General features: G+C 42.3%; 1 protein-coding gene across 1 annotated transcript in view; it reads left to right on the top strand.

Annotated features, from left to right (window-relative positions):
• LOC308314782 (protein diaphanous homolog 3-like) overlaps window positions 1-20,822 on the top strand; it is a gene marked incomplete at its 3' end in the record, with an annotated part of 217,989 nt that overhangs the window by 124,368 nt on the left and 72,799 nt on the right. The window contains exon 19 of the mRNA XM_080762464.1: window positions 92-283. Coding sequence (XP_080618590.1) covers window positions 92-283 — 192 coding nt within the window. The remainder of the gene's footprint in view (window positions 1-91; window positions 284-20,822) is intronic.

A 20,822-nucleotide genomic window follows, 5' to 3' on the forward strand; every position in this document is an offset into this window, starting at 1 on the left:
GTGTGTATTCTGTGTGCCCCCCGGTGCCCCCTCTGTGTGCCCCCGGTGCCCCCTCTGTGTGCCCCTGTGTGCCCCCTCTGTGTGCCCCCAGTGCCCCCTCTGTGTGCCCCCCGGTGCCCCCTCTGTGTGCCCCCCGGTGCCCCCTCTGTGTGCCCCCAGTGCCCCCTCTGTGTGCCCCCCGGTGCCCCCTCTGTGTGCCCCCCAGTGCCCCCTCTGTGTGCCCCCCGGTGCCCCCTCTGTGTGCCCCCCGGTGCCCCCTCTGTGTGCCCCCGGTGCCCCCTCTGTGTGGCCTCCGGTGCCCCCTCTGTGTGTCCCCCGGTGCCCCCGGTGCCCCCTCTGTGTGGCCTCCGGTGCACACGACGCACTGAACACGAAAGACCAGATCGATCTCAGTGACTTTTCCCAAACGCATTCTATAAAACAAACATGAAACAAGAACTGTCTGAGGCTGGAGCAGTGTTTATGGAAATGATTGTGACCTGCAGCTGCACCGCGTATACTCCACGCTTAACCCAGCGCCCACTGTGGATGTGTGCATATCTAACTCGCTATCAGTCACACGGAGAGTAACTTATTGCCGGAGGGACTGGATCTAGGACGGCATGGGGAGAGAGGACGTGAGCTGTAGGAGGCAGTTGGCACAAGTTCTATGCGCCGGAAACTTAGCCGTAACGGAAGAAAAATGGAAGGAGATCCGAGGAGCACCCTCCCTTCCATACCCACGTACTGTGCACATGTATTGGGTGAGGCCAGCGAGTGTCTCTCTTGAGTCTGTCTTCATTTCATTTTCATGTTATTGCCATAAATGCACACCTTTCTCTTCTATTTGCATACGTGGCTATACCTGCTCAATCAGCTGTACTTGACTTTAACCCATTTTGGGACGGGAACCCCTTTTGGTGTTTTAAGCATTATGCTACAGTATACTTTAGCTATTGGAAAAACAGCAGATCTACAAGCTCATACGAACTTGTAGGTCTGCTATCTTTGAAACATTGTGAACATGTGGCTCAAATCTTGGAATATATATTCTTTCAGAGCGAACATTTTTAACTCAAATCTTTGCTTCTGGGGGGTCCCTGAAAGAACATATTCTCAGATGGGGGTCGGCGGCCAATTACATAATATCTTTGGGGGTCCACTGACATAGAAACATAGGGTTTTTCAGAAAACTGTCAGGATTTAGAAGGTATTATTTTGTAGAATCGTCCCCAGGTCTAAATGGGTTAATAACATAACTCAGACCTCTCTTGTTCACCCCCCCCCCCCCGCTCTAGATCTGCTCCACTGCCTCCTCTCCGCTCCATTCATCATGCCGCCCAAGGTTAATATGACAGCCCTAATTTTCCACTGCGGCATAATTAGAATTTAATGTGAAGTTATGGTCAAAGCATGTGTACCAACATGTCAAAGGGGAATGGGAATACAGTAACAGGGGTTGAAGTGAATACACATTTTTTGTGCCCAGGTTTATTAAAACTGAATAAGTTCAACACATCTATCAAAAGTGTGAATGGCGAGAGATTAATAATCATGTTTCGAGTTCCATTGCTGTGGAGGTCAATACCACACAGTAGAGATTAGAGCTGTCAGACACGTTACCACCACCTGTGACACACACACACACACACACACACACACACACACACACACACACACACACACACACACACACACACACACACACACATACACACACACACACACACACACACACACACATACACACACACACACACACACTTTTTGCGTTCTGGCTGATTGGTTGCCCTATGAGTCCCCCCTCAACAGTATAGACCAATCAAATCACAGTTTCTGCATCTAAAGTATGCATGATGTCATGACAGAAAACTGTACAACCAATCGGGCAGCATTTAGTGATTACCATTATATTCTTTACTTTACTTTTTTTCAACCAAACGATATTTGAATATATTATGTCAGGCACATGTGGAAAGGTCTCAGGATGCAGACACAAAAGTCACTGAAAGCGGGTTTTATTCCAAAAACTTGCAAACAGGCAAGGGGCAGGCAAAACATCAAAACTGTAGAATGCAAAGGTCAAAATCCAAAGGGCAGAAGTACCGGCAAGGGCTTGGCAAAAATGGTGGTCTAGGAGAAGCAAAACAGAAGTCAGTAAGACAAGGATTGAATATGGCTTGGCTGCTTGGAAGGTCACAAGACAATCTGGCAGAGATTGCAGAGAGACTGAGACTTAAATACTGTGGACATGATTGCAGGGGATAGAATGCAGGTCCTAAAGTCGTCTCTTCGGTGCTACTGAACATTTCTGACGAGCCAAAATCATTTGGGCTCTACAGGCGGTAAAATAGGAGTATGAATCGGCCCTATGAAGGGTTTGAGGTTTTTTAGAGGTCAGATGAGGTTGCTGGCCAATATTGAAGACATCAGGGATCTCCATATGTGCGACAGCAGGTCACATTCACTATATATCCATCCCTGATGATGTCACACGTGATGTCACAAAGACCTTGGCACCATATACCCCGTCCGTGCCCCCGTCCCCCACATTGCATATTACTGTTGTAGCAAAAATAGCCCATCTACACGCTCAAAACATTTTGAGCTTGTAGATCAGCTATTTCTGCTATTATTTGTATTGAAATCTTGAATAGCTTTTTGCCATTTTTGAATTGGAATCCTGAAAAGTATTTAAATCCTGATTGATTCTTTTTGCCATTTTTTTGCACCTCGGCTGGCAATCCAGTCTGGCAGTGTGCCGCAGGTTCGACTCCCGATCCCGACAGCCTTTACTCTCTCCGTTTCCTGTCGGCCTACTGTCTTGTCCCTCCATAAAATATATATAAAATAAAGGCGAAAGCAAAAAAAAAACCCTTTAAAAAAATTAAAAATAATAATAATATCCCTTCCAAGTGATGTTTATACATGGGGACTCGGGGGAGTCCACTTTTGTTACATTCTTTACCATTTTCAGTTGGATGCCAAAAACAAATTAACATTTGCTTTGTAATGTCTACTGTATAGTATTGTTCTATACAGGGTGAGATGTCTCACTCAGTCTAACTATCAGATACTGTACATTGTAGCTCGCACAACTCCAACTCTCTTAAAGCCTCTAAGCGTTTAGCGGGTGCGCGCTCGGTCGGGTATAAGTCACTTTGAAAGAGGTAATCTCTGAAAGAGAAAACACCAGCACTCACAGAATGTATGTCTTCAGGCACTTTATGTATTTATTCTTATAAGAGTTGGCATGGTAGCTGCAGAGCAGCAACAACAAACAGGTCTTCATTTCAACTCTGATAAAGACTGAGGTCGATAAGAAAAAAGGCTTCTAAATCCTAACATTCTTGTGAAAAACCCATGTTTCTATGTCAGTATAGTGCTCAACCTTTTTCATGTCAAGGTCCCCCAGAATTATCTCTATTGGGCCACGGACCCCCATCTGCAAATATGTAGTTCCAGGGACCCCCCCAGAAGCAAATATCTTCGTTAAAAATGTTCGCTCTGAAATATATACCGGTATTCAATGATTTGCGTCACATCTTAACGATTTTTCAAAAATAGCAGACCTAAAAAGGAAGCTTGTAGATCTGCTATTTTTCAATAGCTAAATTATAACATAATATTTAAAACACCAAAAAGGGTTCGCCCCAAATGGGTTAAGACAAAAGTTCAGAGTTCTCTTTTAGAGATTACCTCTTTCAAAATGTCTCCCTCAGCCAACATAGTGCCGTGTGCAGGTTTGATTGCAGAGACAGCCTATATAGCATGGTCACACACTGTACTCCGACCACCACACAAAGGCACACCTCTACAGTACATCTACAGTATCCATCTGTAACATCTGTGGGTCCATTTGGTTACACATCCGTGATGCTCTCAAAGTCAAACGAACACGGAGGATTTCGCAGGTGTATATATAACTGTACTGGACAGCCTGGGAAGGGGAGTGAGACGGGGCGTTATAAATCAGCCCTAATTGTGACCTGCTACAGTAAATCAATGTTGAGCCCAGTCAGATAAGATTGTACTTTGCCCCGGGAAAGGTTGTTGATTTCCCATTTCCTCCACTCATTAAATACAATGGCACTCTGCCTTCTCCGTGTTGTTAATTATGACACTCGCGCTGCGCCGAGCCAAACAGCTTGTCTGGCTGTTAATACATGCATAACATGTATTGGAATCAGACATGTGACACTCATGCATGTCCCTTTTACCTTTTCCAGAGGCCACACACAAGGCCAATTATTTAAAAGACACCGCACAGACGTCTAGTCTGGTGAGACGTATAGGAGGACACAGACAACGGGTCCTAGAGACCTCTTAAGTGTGATTGTAACTTGAAGGGACAATAGCTGGAAGCCTGGAGGAGAGGGGCAGTGATTTGGCCAATCACTGCTGACCTGCCAACTGGAGAGTGTAGTGGTTATGGGTGGAAACACTCTAAGAAGGTTGGAGACCACCTGATGACCTCTCCTCCAGGCTTTATCCATTATAGATGGATTGTATTCGCATCTTTGATGTATTTACAAACTAAAGCACATTTAAAAAGAAGAAATGTAAATAGAATTTCGGAATTTCCCATTTCAAAACCATGACTACGTAGTATGTTTTCTTTACCAGTCTGCAGTTATACCGAACCAATGTGAGTTCAGTGAGTCCATTTGCTCTTTCTCGGGCCAACCTTTTTGGACATTGAAGAACATCTGAAGGTTGAATGAAAGAGTGAATCAATGAATGAATACAATTCCTTACATGTTGCTTTTACTAGCCTCGGAAACCCAGACGTTTTATTTCCTGGAAGAAAGAAAAAAGCTTTTACTGACTCTGCCCTACCATCACGTCCTCTCCTCTCCTCTCCTCTCCTCTCCTCTCCTCTCCATAATAATTCACATTTCCCTTCACCATGTTTTTCATGCGGCTTCCCTCCCTCTTTTCGCCACTCTTACTGGCCTTGTTGCGATTGTTCGTCTCCTGCTCCCTCCTTCCCTCCTCCCTCCTTCCCTCCCTCCTTCCCTCCCTCTGTTTTCCTAATTCAATTGCGACTCCGATCACGCGTTCCTATTTCTTGGCTATGGGCTTCCTGCGATGTTATCACCCCCCCATAGTAGGTAGTGGAAAGGTTATATTAGTTTTTTTTTTTACACAGATTAAATCTCATATCTGCTGTAAAGCAATTTTCCATCCAATAAGACATGGATGGCACAACTTGTAAACTCCTTAACCCTTTTAGACCTGAAATACCTACCTATGTTTCTGTATCAGTGGCGCTCAATATTTCATGTCAAGGACCCCAAAAATGATTTGTAATATAATGCCACCGACCCCCCCCCCATCTGAAAATATGTTGTTCCAGGGACCTCCCCAGAAGCAAAGATTTGAGTTAAAAACGTTCGCTCTGAAAGAATATATATTCAAAGATTTGCGCCACATTTTAATAATAAAAAAGACCTACAAGATCGTAGCTATGAGCTTGTAGATCTGCTATTTTTCAAAAGATAAAGTATAACATAATGCTTTAAAACACCAAAAGGGGTTCCCGCCCAGAATGGGTTAAATCAAAGTTGTTAGTGTATTATTTGTGTTATTATTGTCGCACCACTCCACCAACTGTGGCTGAATGAAACTAAACCAGCAAACAGAATACTCCCATATATACATATATATATATATATATATATATATATATATTTATATATATTGGAACATTGCTTTTTAGATTCAGTAGTTCTCTGCTTTTCTCTGTTTCTTTTCCTTTTCTCACTCACAAACATGCACAGTACATCATTCTACCTGTCATCTCGTCCTCATCCCCATCTGTCTTGGTAATGTTTTTTTTTTTATCTGTAAGTCTTTATGTCAAAATGCTGTCATACATGTTTGGCTTGAGAATCATCCTCTCCCCCGTGGCTGTCGCGTACTTCATCCGTTGGCGTGGAAATGGATGTGATGCAATTGTGCATAAAGGCACTCATTTATTTGCTGAACTTATCCCATTTTGGGCAGATCTACAAGCATTATCTACAAGCTCGTAGCGTGCCACTCGGTGGCGCGCTACGAGCTTGTAGGTCTGCTATTTTTGAAAAATCGTTAGAATGTGGCGCAAATCATTGAATATATATTTCAGAGCAAACATTTTTAACTAAAATATTTGCTTCTAGGGGGGGTCCCTGGAACTACGGTACATATTTTGAGATGGGGGTCCGTGGCCCAATAGAGATCATTCTGGGGGTCCTTGACATGAAAAAGGTTGAAGCACCACTGACATATAGAAACATGGGGTTTTCAGAGAAAAACTTTAGGATTTAGAAGCCCTTTTTTTTTTTTAAATCGACCTCAGTCCAAAATAGGTTAATGCAATGTCCCATGCTGTGTGCAGCACCGGTTTTCATTTAACGTTTTGTCCCTGTGACTTTCTGCAAGGAACAGATCGCCGCTTATACAATGTGAAATATTACAGTAGATGCTGACAGAGAGAGAGCAACAGCAACAACATCGCACATTCAGCACAGGGTCGTAAAACAGTACGCATACACAGACTGTAAATATTGAACATATAAATATGCTGAACCTTTGGCTCCTGATAATAGTACTGTCTGTACAGTACCCTTTTTATAGAGAAATGTATAAATACAAGAGAAGACGAGAACCAAGAGTCTCCTCTCTGTAATAATCTCTGTGATAATCTGCTGCCTTTACAATGAACGTGAGGCTGGAATTAATGGACATCTGGAAGTTTTGAACTTTTCAAATGTCACTTGGAATAACAAATCGGGAGTGTGAAATGCACCTGTGCTTTATTTTAATCCATTCTGGGCGGGAAGTGAACCCCATTTGGCGTTGTAAACATTATGTTATAATTTAGCTATTGAAAAATAGCAGATCTACAAGCTCATAGCGCGGCACTCGGTGCCGCGCTATGAGCTTGTAGATCTGCTATTTTTGAAAAATCCTAAAAAAATGTGGTGCAAATCTTTGAATATGTATTCTCTCAGAGCGAACATTTTCAAGTCAAATCTTTGCTTCATGGGGGGTCCCTGGAACAACATATTTTCAGATGGGGGTCCGCGGCCAAACACAGATCATTCTGGGTGGGCCTTGCCATGAAAAAGGTTGAGCACCACTGACTCAGAAACATACAGCAGGTTTCAGGTTCTAGAAGACATTTGTAGAATCGTTCTCAGGTCTAAATGGGTTAAGTAGTAACGCTATAATACACATAAATATGTACTTCCTGCTTTTAGAGTCCCATGTCTCTTGGAGACAAAATACTGTACGCCTCATTTTAACCCATTTAAGCCTGACGTCAAAATTAAAAAAAAATGTCTTCTAAATCCTGACAGTTTTCTGAAATACCTCGTGTTTCTGTATCAGTGGTTCTCAGTATTTATTGTCAAGGACCCCAAAAATGATATGTATTTGGCCACCGACCCCCATTTGAAAATATGTTATTTCAGGAACACCCAACAGCAAAGATTTGAGTTGAAAACATTGGCTCTGAAAGAAAGATTTGTGCCACATTTTCACGATTTAAAAAAAAATAGCAGAGCAGATCTGCTATTTTTCAATAGCTAAAGCATAACATAATGCATAACACCAAAAGGGGTTCCCGCCCAGAATAGGTTAAGAAGCCAGTGTTCCATTTATGGCTCCCTTTCCTCACAGTGATTATACAGTTAGGCAGAGGCGGGGATTCTATGCTACAGAAGTCATTATTCACACAGCTTTCAGGTGCGATGTGAATAGTGTGGGGTTAACTGGAGTTAATCACCAGATCCACGAGTGAGGTTATCTCATTGTGATTATGAATTAAACATAGCTAATGATGCTACACGACATCTCCCTCTGAACCCTGAGCTTTAATCTGTTCCCCTGCCATCCGAGCACTTTAACGCATCCTGGGCGGGAACCCCTTTTTGGTGTTTGAAACATTATGTTATAATTTAGCTGTTGGAAAAAAATAGCAGATCTACAAGCTCATAGCGAGTGGCGCGCTACGAGCTTGTAGGTCTGCTATTTTTTTTTTTAATCGTGAAAATGTGCTGCAAATTTGGAATATTTTTTTTTTCAGAACGAACGTTTTTAACTCTTCTGGGGGGGTCCCTAGAACGACATATTTTCAGATGGGGGTCGGCGGCCAATTACATATAATTCTGGGGGTCCTTGACATGAGATTGTTGAGCGCCACTGACACAGAAACATGAGTTTTTTTCAGAAAACTGTCATAATTTAGAAGACATTTGTAGAATCGGTTTCCAGGTCAAAATGGGTTAATTGCAGTCTTTCATGGTCTCCGTCTCGGCAGAAGAGGTTCGCAGGTGCGTTAGAAGAATCTCACGGCTCAGCCTTTAGCTTTTAGTAACAAGTGTCAAAAGACAGAACATCCTAAACAGTTTGCTTCGACTGTAAGCACTACCGGGAATCCATTATGTCAAGGTGCAAAATATGTGTTGATAAGCATATAGCTGAGCTCAAAGTAGCTTCATAAACCTTTTAAAAATGGGTTTTAATAAGAAATTAATTTATGCGGTTAATTTGTGCTTTGCAAAGTGCTTTTGCAACAGTTTGCAGATACATTTCTACATTGTGTGAATTAAAAATGCAATATTGGTGTGTGTCTGCACGAGAACAAGCCTTAGGGCCGTGTTTATCTTAAACCCTTTGCGATATCCAGTTTATCCACCTTAAATAGAATTAAACACAGTGAATACTTATTTGCGATACTAAAAGCAAGCGACCTGTCTCAGATATAAGATGTCGTCAGTCACGTCATACAGGCACAAGCGTCGCAGTCCCTTCCCCTTTCAGAACGACGAGTGGCCCCAGGAAATGATTCTCCGTTCATTTTCCCCATAGGCTTTTCTTAAAGTATTTATTTAAAGACGGTTATGCCGCGGGCAAAGCCAACACGGATCGTGACAAATCATGACAACGAACACAATGTTTTGGGCCAAATCAAATCAAATCAAATAATTTATAAGAAGAAAAACAAAACAAATAGTGTTGTCTCCCTGACTTTATTTTCTTCTTTCTAATTGGTTGGATAAGCGGTTGAAGATGGATGGATGGATAGATGGATCCCCAGAGTTAAACAGAGAGGGGAAAAAAAGAATAGTGGATGAATTCTCGCCCGACCGACCACATTTGATTATTCATAATAATATTGCTGCCATGGATTTTTTCTCACAACTCAATATGTGAAAATGTGCTCTCATGCACACCAAACACAGCACCACTTAGCTGAGTAAAAAACTTACGTATTCACATTTTACACATTTACGTAGGAATGGAACAATTATCACTGGCCCAAAATGTGTTATCTGGTATTGCAGTTTCACACATTTTGTATCTGTGAGTTAAAAAAAAAAAAACCACTTCATTCTTTGTTTTCCGTCTGTTTCTTTCTTACTTACTTTTTTTTGCCCACGTCTTTCGTAGCAATACTGCAGACCTTTTCATTCAACAGAAACCATTCTTCGGAGGTAGTGTAACGCTAACCCATTGTCTGGAAGAAAGATTGCCTTTTGAGAGCTATTTCCAGAGGAAGCTCTTTTCCTCTCTCTGCCACATCACTCAACTAACAGTTTCTAAGAACTGTGTTCTCTTGTCTTTATGCTAGTGTCCATAACACCATAAAGTATGTTCTAGCTGAGTGTGATTAGGTGATGGTCCTTGACTCTTTAGGTTCCACTTTCTGCCTCTTCCTACAGTACACCCCCTTAGCAAGGGCATGACGTAATGACACACAGTAATGATGCCACTCAACCAGACTATTGTCATCTCTGACTGTGGAGTTGGTTTTATGATAGCAGCCTGCGTTTATGAGAAACACTTTTCTCAACAACAATCCTTTTCCTCCTCCAGATAAAAGGATCTCGTGGTGATGAACATGGACTTGGGGTTAGGTTATGGTTCATTCCTTAGATCCCTGGTCAAGTTGCAATCATCGCTTTAGTGATTAAGGGCACTGGCTTTAGTTTAGACACTATACCTCAAACCGTGACCCATAACCCTATAACCGCAAGCACGACGAGACTAACAAACAAACAAACCGCACGCCAAAGCCTACTGAGGAGAGGACGCTGGCCTGGCTGCTCTCCCAAGTTTCCATAGGTTCTGTGGTTCCTGCGGTAGCTCCTCTAGAGAAGCACTTAGAGGTAATCAGTGTCAATAGACTGAGACAAAACACTACGAGCAGGTCTTGCCTACGGGGCTTAACAGAAGACAAAGTTTAGAAGGTTGGAAAATAAAATGGATGGTTTTAACCCATTCTGACCGGGCACCCATTTTGGTGTTGGCATCATGTTATGCTTTAGCTATTGAAAAATAGCAGATCTACAAGCTCATAGCGCGCCACCGAGTGGCGCGCTACGAGCTTGTAGGTCTGCTATTTTTGAAAAATCGAAGAACGACTGACATTTTTTTAAATCTGATCTCAGGTCAGAATGGGTTAATCAGACCAGTGTGTGTCCAGTGGAAACTTCGTATGAATCTGATCTCAGGTCAGAATGGGTTAAAGCCACGGGCGAGGCAGGCCTTGAGGAATGTTCTCCTTAGTTTCTTTTGCTGTAGTTGTATTACACATTAACCCATTTTGGGCGGAAACCCCTTTTGGATGTTTCACTTTAGCTATTGAAAAATAGCAGATCTACAAGCTCATAGCGTGCCGCGCTATGAACTTGTAGGTCTGCTATTTTTTTGAAAAATTGTGAAAATGTGCCTCAAATCTTCGAATATAATATATATTATTACAGAGTGAACATTTTAACTCAAATCTTTGCTTCTCGGGGGGGGTCCCTGGAACAACATATTTTCAGATGGGGGTGCGGAGGCATATTACATATAGTTTTTGGGGTTCTTTACATGAAATATTGAGCACCACTCACTTATACAGAAAAATAAGGTTTTTCAGAAAACTGTCAGGTTTTTGAAGACATTTTTTAATTTCTAAGTCAGGCCAAAATGGGTTAAGTGAGTCTGTCTTATCCCTGATCAAGGTTCACGGGCGTGAGACACTGATGTGCCAGTGGTGGTGTTAGTAAAATGAACTGAGCTGATGCCTCAGGCCTGCCTCGTTATCGCATTTGGACCTGAGGACGATTCTAAAGAAATGTCCTCTAAATACTGACAGTTTAAAGAAAAACCTATGTTTCTGTGTCAATGGTTTCTTATACATTTTAATGTCAAGGAAAATATATATATGTAATTGGCCGCCGACCCCCATCTGAAAATATGTTGTTCCAGGGACCCCCTCAACCCCCAAGAAGCAAAGATTTGAGTTAAAATCGTTTGCTCTGAAATATTATATATCCAAAGATTTGCACCACATTTTCACGATTTAAAAAGAAAATAGCAGGACCTACAAGCTCATAGCTCATATGAGCTTGTAGATCTGATATTTTTCAATAGCTTAAAGTATAACATAATGCTTAAAACACCAAATGGGGTTCTCGCCAAAAATGGGTTATACAGCGAAAGTTACCACATTTACCACCGTGCAAACACATAACTACAGGTAGTTTTTTACCAATATGCCATGAGCGATCAATCATGTCTGAATCACGTAACGTATTACACAAGAACACTCATGGAGCCAGCCATAAGACAGCTTCAGTCCTCTGTTGCTGGAATCAATACGGATATTTGAAATTGATTTTCTTTTTACTCTTGTTTATTCTGATCTCTACTCAGAATTGGCACGTACTAGCATAGCCAGACTATAGTCAGACTGTCTGTGGATTTAGGATTGTGTCGTTCTCACAATCGGGCAAAATAAAGGCATGCTTTGACAACATAAACTCAAATATTATTATTCATACCCTGGCTGGCTGTAACCCAAAGACAATTTTAGTAGGAGGACATTTTGCGAGAAGCATTGCCAACATGAATATTATAATAATGTTGTGGATTATTTCGTGGTTTGACATCCTATTACACTCTTGTATACAGTATTCTTACACTACTTGCATTAGCCTATTCTGGACGGGAACCCCTTTTGGTGTTTTGACTAAGCATTATGTTATAGTTATAGCTTTAGCTATTGAAAAATAGCAGATCTACAAGCTCATAGCGCGCCACCGAGTGGCGCGCTACGAGCTTGTAGGTCTCCTATTTTTGAAATAATCTTGAAAATGAGGCACAAATCTTTGAATATATATATATATTCTTTCAGAAGACATTTATTTTTATTTTCTACGTCGGGCCTGAATGGGTTAGTAATGTACAGTTAAGCTCTGCTGTCACCTGAACCCTTTTGGCCTTTCTCCCACACCTGAAACCCACGCCGTTATCATAATTATAAAACAAAACGTGAATTTGGTTTTCTAAACTGTAGGTATATGAGCTCCATCTATGAAAGAAATAATTACATTGCACATTGCTGTGTTGTTTTTGTTGCCAGGGGAACCATATAGCTATATGGTAGTTTGCAACAGAGAAAAGGGGAAAAAAAGGTCTGTTATAAGCCTACATTAAAGCCTAATTTAAAATAGCTGGTTTTAAAGTGTTATTAAATGCTATTAGATTGATAATCAATTATGTTCGGTGGCAGGAACCATACTATGATAAAATATAAATTAGCCTTTGCCCTGACCCTACACCTCTCTCTCTCTCTCTCTCTCTCTCTCTGTCTCCCTCTCCCTCTCCCTCTCCCTCTCCCTCTCCCTCTCCCTCTCTCTCTCTCTCTCTCTCTCTCTCTCTCTCCCCCTCCCCCTCCCCCTCTCCCTCTCCCTCTCCCTCTCCCTCTCCCTCTCTCTCTCTCTCTCTCTCTCTCTCCCTCTCTCCCTCTCCCTCTCCCTCTCCCTCTCCCTCTCCCTCTCCCTCTCCCTCTCCCTCTCCCTCTCTCTCTCTCTCTCCGTACAATCTCATCTGTAATTGAGGCTCTACTTCTCTTGCTATACACTTGCTTCATGACCACTTCTGTTCCCTGTACTGTACTGTACTGTACTGATACACCTGAAATCATCTGTGGCTCAAGAGGTAGAGCAGGTCGTCCAATGATCCATGGGTCGGCGGTTCGAATCCCGGCTCCTCCTCCTCCTGTCTACATGTGGAAGTGTCCTTGGGCAAGACACTGAACCCCAGATTGCTCCCGATGTGCTGGTCGGTGCCTTTACAATCTACTGTATGTACAGCGCCTTGGATAAATGCACCACTTACCATTTATCTATTATATACAGTTAATATGTCACCAGATGGAGGAGCTTTGTCGTTATGGTGCCGGGAAACCAACGGCAACATGTCCTTTCCCCCCCGAGGCTTCTGTTCTCTCTAATAAACAACATACCATTATGAGAAACCCTCAAAGATCAGGACATCAGTTCTCCATTTCTCCACCAGGATACAGAAACCCTCAAAGATTCTGTCATTTTTTCCACCAGGATACAGTTAGCTGATGATAAACAGCCTTGGTAAAACAGTCACAGACAGGAAAAATATGAAACATAATTATGAGGAAGAGACTAAAAAAGTAACGGCTAATAAAGGAGCACACTGTAATTAGACCGGTTTCACGCTGGGTTTTCATTCAATTGCAGAAGAAAAAGAAACTCCATATCATTCGTTGCATTTGATTCAGTATAATGTTCAGACACTTTGGTGTTAGAGCTGCTTTTACTGTAGCAATTACTTTTACAGGCAAATTCCTGTCATGCTTTTCTATTACTAGTGTAGTTGTAGTGGCATACTGAAGACAGATACTGTAGTTTCTGTTTGATCCTGCATGCAGCGTTGGGATGAGCAGCCTATACTACTGTTATGGATGATATAGTTATTGATTTCCCCAAACATCTACATTTGTTTCAATGTTTCATTGAACTGCATACTGAGTGTTAGGGCTGTGAATCTCTGGGTGTCCCACAATTCCAGATTCAAAACTATTCTTTATTACAATAATACACTACAGCTGTGCTGATCTGAAGTGACTAGAACTGACTACAGTAACTTGAAAATGACTGAAGACAGACATGATGTTTACTGTGATTAGAGCTTATACATTTCACATCACAAACACACCATGTAGTGAAAACTGTAACTGTAAGCAGAACAAAAAAATGATTTTTGGAAATTATGAATCAATTTTTAATCCTTCACAGCGGGAATCGCAATTCTAATTCGAATCATTGTTTTTTACACCCCTAGTGAGTGTCATTGGTTATTGGGCTGTTTTACGTTCAGCTGAAAACCAACTAACCAATTAAGACATTATGATTTATTTTCGGCTATGCGATCTAGATGAATTAAAACGTTCCTTGAACCAATGTGTGAACTCCAAATATTTATTCTTTTAGCAGCACTTAGTTATGAGTAAAGTGAAACGAATGCACTTGAAGGACTTGATATAAAGTATCCTACAAATATAAATCTTCCTGAGCAGTGAGCACCCCCCCCCCCTGCCCAAATAATGTGCAAATCACAAAAATACAAAGGTCATAAATGGTGGGTTTTAGTCACACTGTCTCCAAACCATAATATGGTTTCAAGTACCGTGCCCAATTCAAATGGCTGCTACTTTGCATAAGAACAGCTTTAACTGTTTATACCTGAGCGGTGACTGTGAGCGCACGTAGCCGGTGAGCGTGCACAGTTATACAGTTGACTTCTAGCAGTGTGGAACTGTGGACTGCTATGGCTCCAGTAGGCTACTGCTGCTGTGATATGAACTGTGACTGCTATGGCTCCAGTAGGCTCTACTGCTGCTGTGATATGAACTGTGGACTGCTATGGCTCCAGTAGGCTCTACTGCTGCTGTGATATGAACTGTGGACTGCTATGGCTCCAATAGGCTCTACTGCTGCTGTGATATGAACTGTGGACTGCTATGGCTCCAGTAGGCTCTACTGCTGCTGTGATATGAACTGTGGACTGCTATGGCTCCAGTAGGCTCTACTGCTGCTGTGATATGAACTGTGGACTGCTATGGCTCCAATAGGCTCTACTGCTGCTGTGATATGAACTGTGGACTGCTATGGCTCCAGTAGGCTCTACTGCTGCTGTGATATGAACTGTGGACTGCTATGGCTCCAATAGGCTCTACTGCTGCTGTGATATGAACTGTGGACTGCTATGGCTCCAGTAGGCTCTACTGCTGCTGTGATATGAACTGTGGACTGCTATGGCTCCAATAGGCTCTACTGCTGCTGTGATATGAACTGTGGACTGCTATGGCTCCAGTAGGCTCTACTGCTGCTGTGATATGAACTGTGGACTGCTATGGCTCCAGTAGGCTCTACTGCTGCTGTGAGGTGACGTGTTCTCCTCCATCAAAGAACAGTTACAGATTAATTCGTCCAAAGCAAATTTTTAGTTTCGCTAGTGTACAGTAAACTTTGCACGTGACTTTCTGTGGTACCAGTAAAAAAAAAAATCCCCATGACATCACACTGTGCACAGCTAACCTAAAAATGATCCCGTCTTTCTGCAAACAGATTCTGAATGTTTACAAAACCCTCTCCCACTCACTGTCAGTCAGGGCTGTGCCAAAGCTTTGTCTCTTGAGTGAGAACCGTCTTTGATCTTTCTAGTTTTTCATAAAGCAAAATGAAACTTTTAAAGACATTATGCAAATGGTGGTTGTATGTGATGGTGGGAGACAGTGTGGGCAGCTGATCATGGCTCAGCTCCCATGTGGATGTGGACAAAAAGATTATGGTCAGAGCTGATATAGCCTGTCGAACACAGGACACAGTGTGCAAAACTATTGTTTTTGGGGGGCTTTTTATGCCTGGTACACAAAGCAAAGTAAAACAAAGGTACCATGTTTACCCAGGGTAACTGGACTAAGCTCAAGAACTTGTTTACAGCCAGGCCCTGCTCATAGAACATTTCATGGTAGGGGTTCAATGCCTTGCTCAAGGGCACTTCAGCGGTGGTCATCTTAACGTGCCGGTCCGGGGATACGAACTATAGCGACCTTCCGATATCAAGACCGCTCCGCAAACCGTTCGGCCACCGCTGCCCCTAATAGCCACCGTATAGTCTGACAGGAAACCGGGAGAGAGACGGGAGGACGTGGGTCACACGGAGCAAAGGTCGTCGGGATTGGGACAAAACAAATCTGTAGGAATTTATATCCTGTTTATTGGTATATTTACTTTTTTATATATTATCATATATTTTGTCTTACTTTGTTCATTATTTCTAAACAAATGGACACGGACACTGTAGCACTCACCCCTTAATGGACCTGCAGGTCATCAATCAAAACCAAACAACCAGGTCCATTTTGCGTTCTTCTTTTGGATCGTGAAAGGCCTTTTCCAGTGTCGTATAGATTGCATACAGTGAGTCATGATAATGTTAGTATGTTGCCATGTGTATTCCACAGTCTGTGAAAAGAAGAGATAAAATAATAATCCAGAACATCACAGATTGTTCTGATATAAATTGCAGTAAGAAGACGGATAGTGAGAGAAGGGAATCATGTGCTATACTTGCATGAGACGCTTCAGTGTCCCCCTTATCCCATTCTGACCTGAGATCAGATTCTAAAAATGTCTTCTACATCCTGACAGTTTTCTGAAAAACCCATGTTTATGTCAGTGGTGCTCAACCTTTTTCATGTCAAGGACCCCCAGAATTATCTCTATTGGGCCACGGACCCCCATCTCAAAATATGTAGTTCCAGGGACCCTCAAGGAGCAAATATTTTAGTTAAAAATGTTCGCTCTGAAATATATATTCAAAGATTTGCGCCACATTTTCATGACTTAAAAAAAAAATAGCAGACCTACAAGCTCATAGCGCGTCACTCGGTGGCGCGCTATGAGCTTGTAGATCTGCTGTTTTTCAATAGCGAAAGCATAACATGATGCTAACACCAAAAGGGGTTCCCGCCCAGCATGCGTTATGAGAGTTTGCGCGTGACGTTTCTCAGCCTCAGCGCTTCAGACGGTGTTCTCAGTGGATGTCTGGCTCCTCCAGATCAATGCAGCCTTTCTGTTAAAGAGAGAAGCATGGAGAGCTCAGAGAGAGATAATTAGACAGGCCATTTCCATAAGATTAAAGTGTGTGTGTGTGTGTGTGTGTGTGTGTGTGTGTGAAGGACATGCATTATGCAAATCGTTGCTGTCGAGACGAAACCTCATAACTCAATTTTTTAAGTTTTTGATAATTCTTTTGCATAAATCAGTGCTATTGAACACCCTTTTACGTCTGTGTGTTGTTTACAAAATATTGAACCAATGGAAAGTAGTAAAAAAGTGCTTTGGCCAAAACCTCTTAACTCCATTGGACCCTCAAAATGTCTGCTAAAGCGACTAACTCCACCACCTCTCCCCCTCTCTCATGGAAGTCATTGACAATATAAAGTCACAACACCAACTTTGATGAGGCTGTATTGCTTTGTTTTCAGAAAAATGCCTTTTCAAGGAGGCCTGCATGGCATTAGATTTGATCCAATGTCCAACTGTTTATCAATCATAGTCTTATCCTCAGGTGTGGTTCCAACTTATCTCAGCATGCAGTGGTGGAATCTTAACCCAATCGGTGCCGTGGATGCCTTCAGAGTAGGAGCTCTGGGGTGCCGGAGAGACATGGCCGCTTTAACAATGCAGTGAACGGGCAGATAAAACTAAACTATTATAGTACTCTTTAAAGGGACAACAAATATATATGTTAATGACGTTTAGGAGCTTTAGAACACTTTCCTGGGGGTCTTTATGTGTGTAATATGTGGTTTTAGATATTTTAGATTGTAGCAGTGAGCCCGGTGTCTCTGATGTCATGGACACTGGGCTCACTACCTTCCTGGACTACATGTTGTCTCAGTAAGACAGCTCTCCCCCTATCCACAAGGAGGAGCAGTGCAGTGCACCAAATAATTATGGGAATTGTAGTCCAGGAAGGTAGTGAGACCAGTGTCCATGACATCAGAGACAACAGGCTCACTGCTACAATCTAAAATATCTAAAACCACATATTACACACATGAATACCCCCAGGAAAGTGATCTAAAGCTTCTAAACGTCATTAACATATATTTTTTTGCAAAAAGGGTGAAGTGTTTCTTTAACAATGCAGCGAACAGGCAGATAAAACTAAACTATTATATAGTACTCACTGCCTGGCCCACTTATTGTCTCCGATGTGGGGTGTGAAGATTAACCAGTTGAATCGACTTCCAAGGCTTTTAATCTACTTTGGATGGTTTGTTTTGAACCCCAGGCATCTGAACACAGCAGCAGGATACACACTGCATGCCGTCTATAGTATTAACCCATTCTGACCTGAGATCAGATTCATATGAGGTTTCCACTGGACACACACTGGTCTGATTGACCCATTCTGACCTGAGATCAGATTCTAAAAAATGTCAGTCGTTCTTCGATTTTTCAAAAATAGCAGACCTACAAGCTTGTAGCGCGCCACTCGGTGGCGCGCTATGAGCTTGTAGATCTGCTATTTTTCAATAGCTAAAGCATAACATGATGCCAATACCAAAATGGGTTCCCATTCAGAATGGGTTAAGTACTGCTCTGAGTCTCCACCAACACTATACAATACCATTCAATCCAAAGGAGACATACATTTACCTTGACATAAAATATCTCTCTCTCTCTATCTATCTATCTATCTCTCTCTCTCTCTCTCTCTCTCTCTCTCTCTCTCTCTCTCTCTCTCGCTCTCTCTCCTTTTAATAAGACTCTTTAGTTGTTGTTGAAAGGCATGGTTTGATCTGTCCTGCTCCAACTCATACACCATATAGACACATACCATAATACAATTATACTATCTAGGTTAGGTTTTATAAGACACTGTAGGATTTTCTGCAAAAGCTGTTGTTGATTTATTGGAGAAATCTCTGATATATAAACCGGATCGCCACAAGGTTTATACTTTTGGGTCCAGGATGCACATTAAGCCCATTTCTATACAATCTGTTGCTCTGACTCCTCCCACCGTGTCTAAGATTGCATATAAACACAAACCATTAGGGATGGCCCGATGTCCATATAAACACAAAACATTAGGGATAGCCCGATGTCCATATAAACACAAAACATTAGGGATGGCCCGATGTCCATATAAACACAAAACATTAGGGATGGCCCGATATATCTGGTGTTGTGTTTATAGCTATCTATCTATATATCTGGTGTTGTGTTTATAGCTATCTAGCTATATATCTGGTGTTGTGTTTATAGCTATCTAGCTATATATCTCGTGTTGTGTTTATAGATATCTAGCCGCAATTTGCAACTCTAGATTTATTTTATAATGGGATAAATCTAGAGTTGCAATACCCTCCACTGACTCCCCCCCACTCATCCAGTTTGGTTTGCGATCTGCTTGTCTTAAACGACGTTAAACTCACCAACATTGCAGCTGTAGTCCAAGCTTGAATTATCCTCTTTCAATCTGCCGAGCTTGTTTTTCATAAAAATCCACCGTAGAGATATTATGAGCTACTTCCTGTCAAGACGTCCTCTACAGGTGATTAGTGTGATCACCTAATTAGTGTGATTAGTGTTGCAGTTTGGAAGCACTCGTTTTTGTTAACGGGTCGCGCTGCTGCGTCCTGCATTATGTGGAAAACGGCCAAATGTTGAATTAGAACATTAGAAGATATTGTAGAAAACACACACACACACACACACGCACGCACGCACGCGCGCAAACACACAAACACACACACACACACACACACACACACACCAGCTCTTTTCCTTATCATTTGGTTTATTCCCTTCTCTCCCTCCACCTCCATCTTCTGTGCATTTGTTTGTATGTGTCTCAATTCCTCAAAGCATGAGCACCTCAGTTTATTTACAATGTTGTGCTTTTCTGCTTTTATATCGGGGCAAAGTAATGGGCTTGCTCGTTTAAAACACATTTGCGACCATTCTTCATCTCCTGGTTGTTGGGTGTGTGCGTCGTGCGAGCGTGTGCGTGCATCTGTGTGACGGGATGGGACGATGGGGGCGTAAATAGCCCATTCTGGGCGGGAACCCCTTTTGGTGTTAGCATTACGTCATGCTTTAGCTATTGAAAAATAGCAGACCTACAAGCTCGTAGCGCGCCACCGAGTGGCGCGCTACGAGCTTGTAGATCTGCTATTTTTGAAAAATCGACAGAACCACCGACATAGAAACTGTCAGGATGTAGAAGACATGTTTAGAATCTGATCTCAGGTCAAAATGGAATAGACATGTTTAGAGCTGTGTTATAATGGGGTTGGGGGGTTGCAGGGGGGGAGGGGAGGGGAGGGGGGGGTCTATTAGACCTTGTTTTTAGCATCAATCCCATTCAATGGGTTTTCTTTTATCATCGTCTCCTTCAATGTCAGAATTTTCGGGTTTGGGCTCAAACAGCCATTCAGAGACTGCGTTGCTATAGTGAAGAGAACTGAAGGTTGTGACCCTGTGAGGTAGAACATGTGACACACACACATCCGCCCAGCGGAAACCTGGTCCAAAAGTCTTACTTTTCAGGAAATATATATATATATATATTTTACCTGCATGTGTTCCAATGGATCCAATGTAGTGTGGTGCATTGCAACCACTCCTACAACCAGCAATGGCCATGCGTACCTATGCATCATTGGTCATGAGCACGAGTATATGACTTATTAGTACCAGTAGGGGGCACCAGAAACAGAGAGGGGTAGTGCATGCTCTGTTGCCTGCTAATGAGAGAGAGAGAGAGAGAGAGAGAGGGAGAGGGGAGTTGCACCACTCAGTTCACACGGGTGTGATTATTTTCTCACACAAACTCTTGTTAAATATACTTTTCATTAGTTAAATAATTGTGACAACATTTGACTGAGGAACTGCCATTGGATTTTTAATTTCTTTTTAAATTTTCGTTTTCAATCAATGGAGATATGAGTCAACAGCATG

Source organism: Protomyctophum bolini, assembly GCF_963924005.1.
Source record: "Protomyctophum bolini genome assembly, chromosome: 1".
Taxonomy (NCBI): Eukaryota; Metazoa; Chordata; class Actinopteri; order Myctophiformes; family Myctophidae; genus Protomyctophum; species Protomyctophum bolini.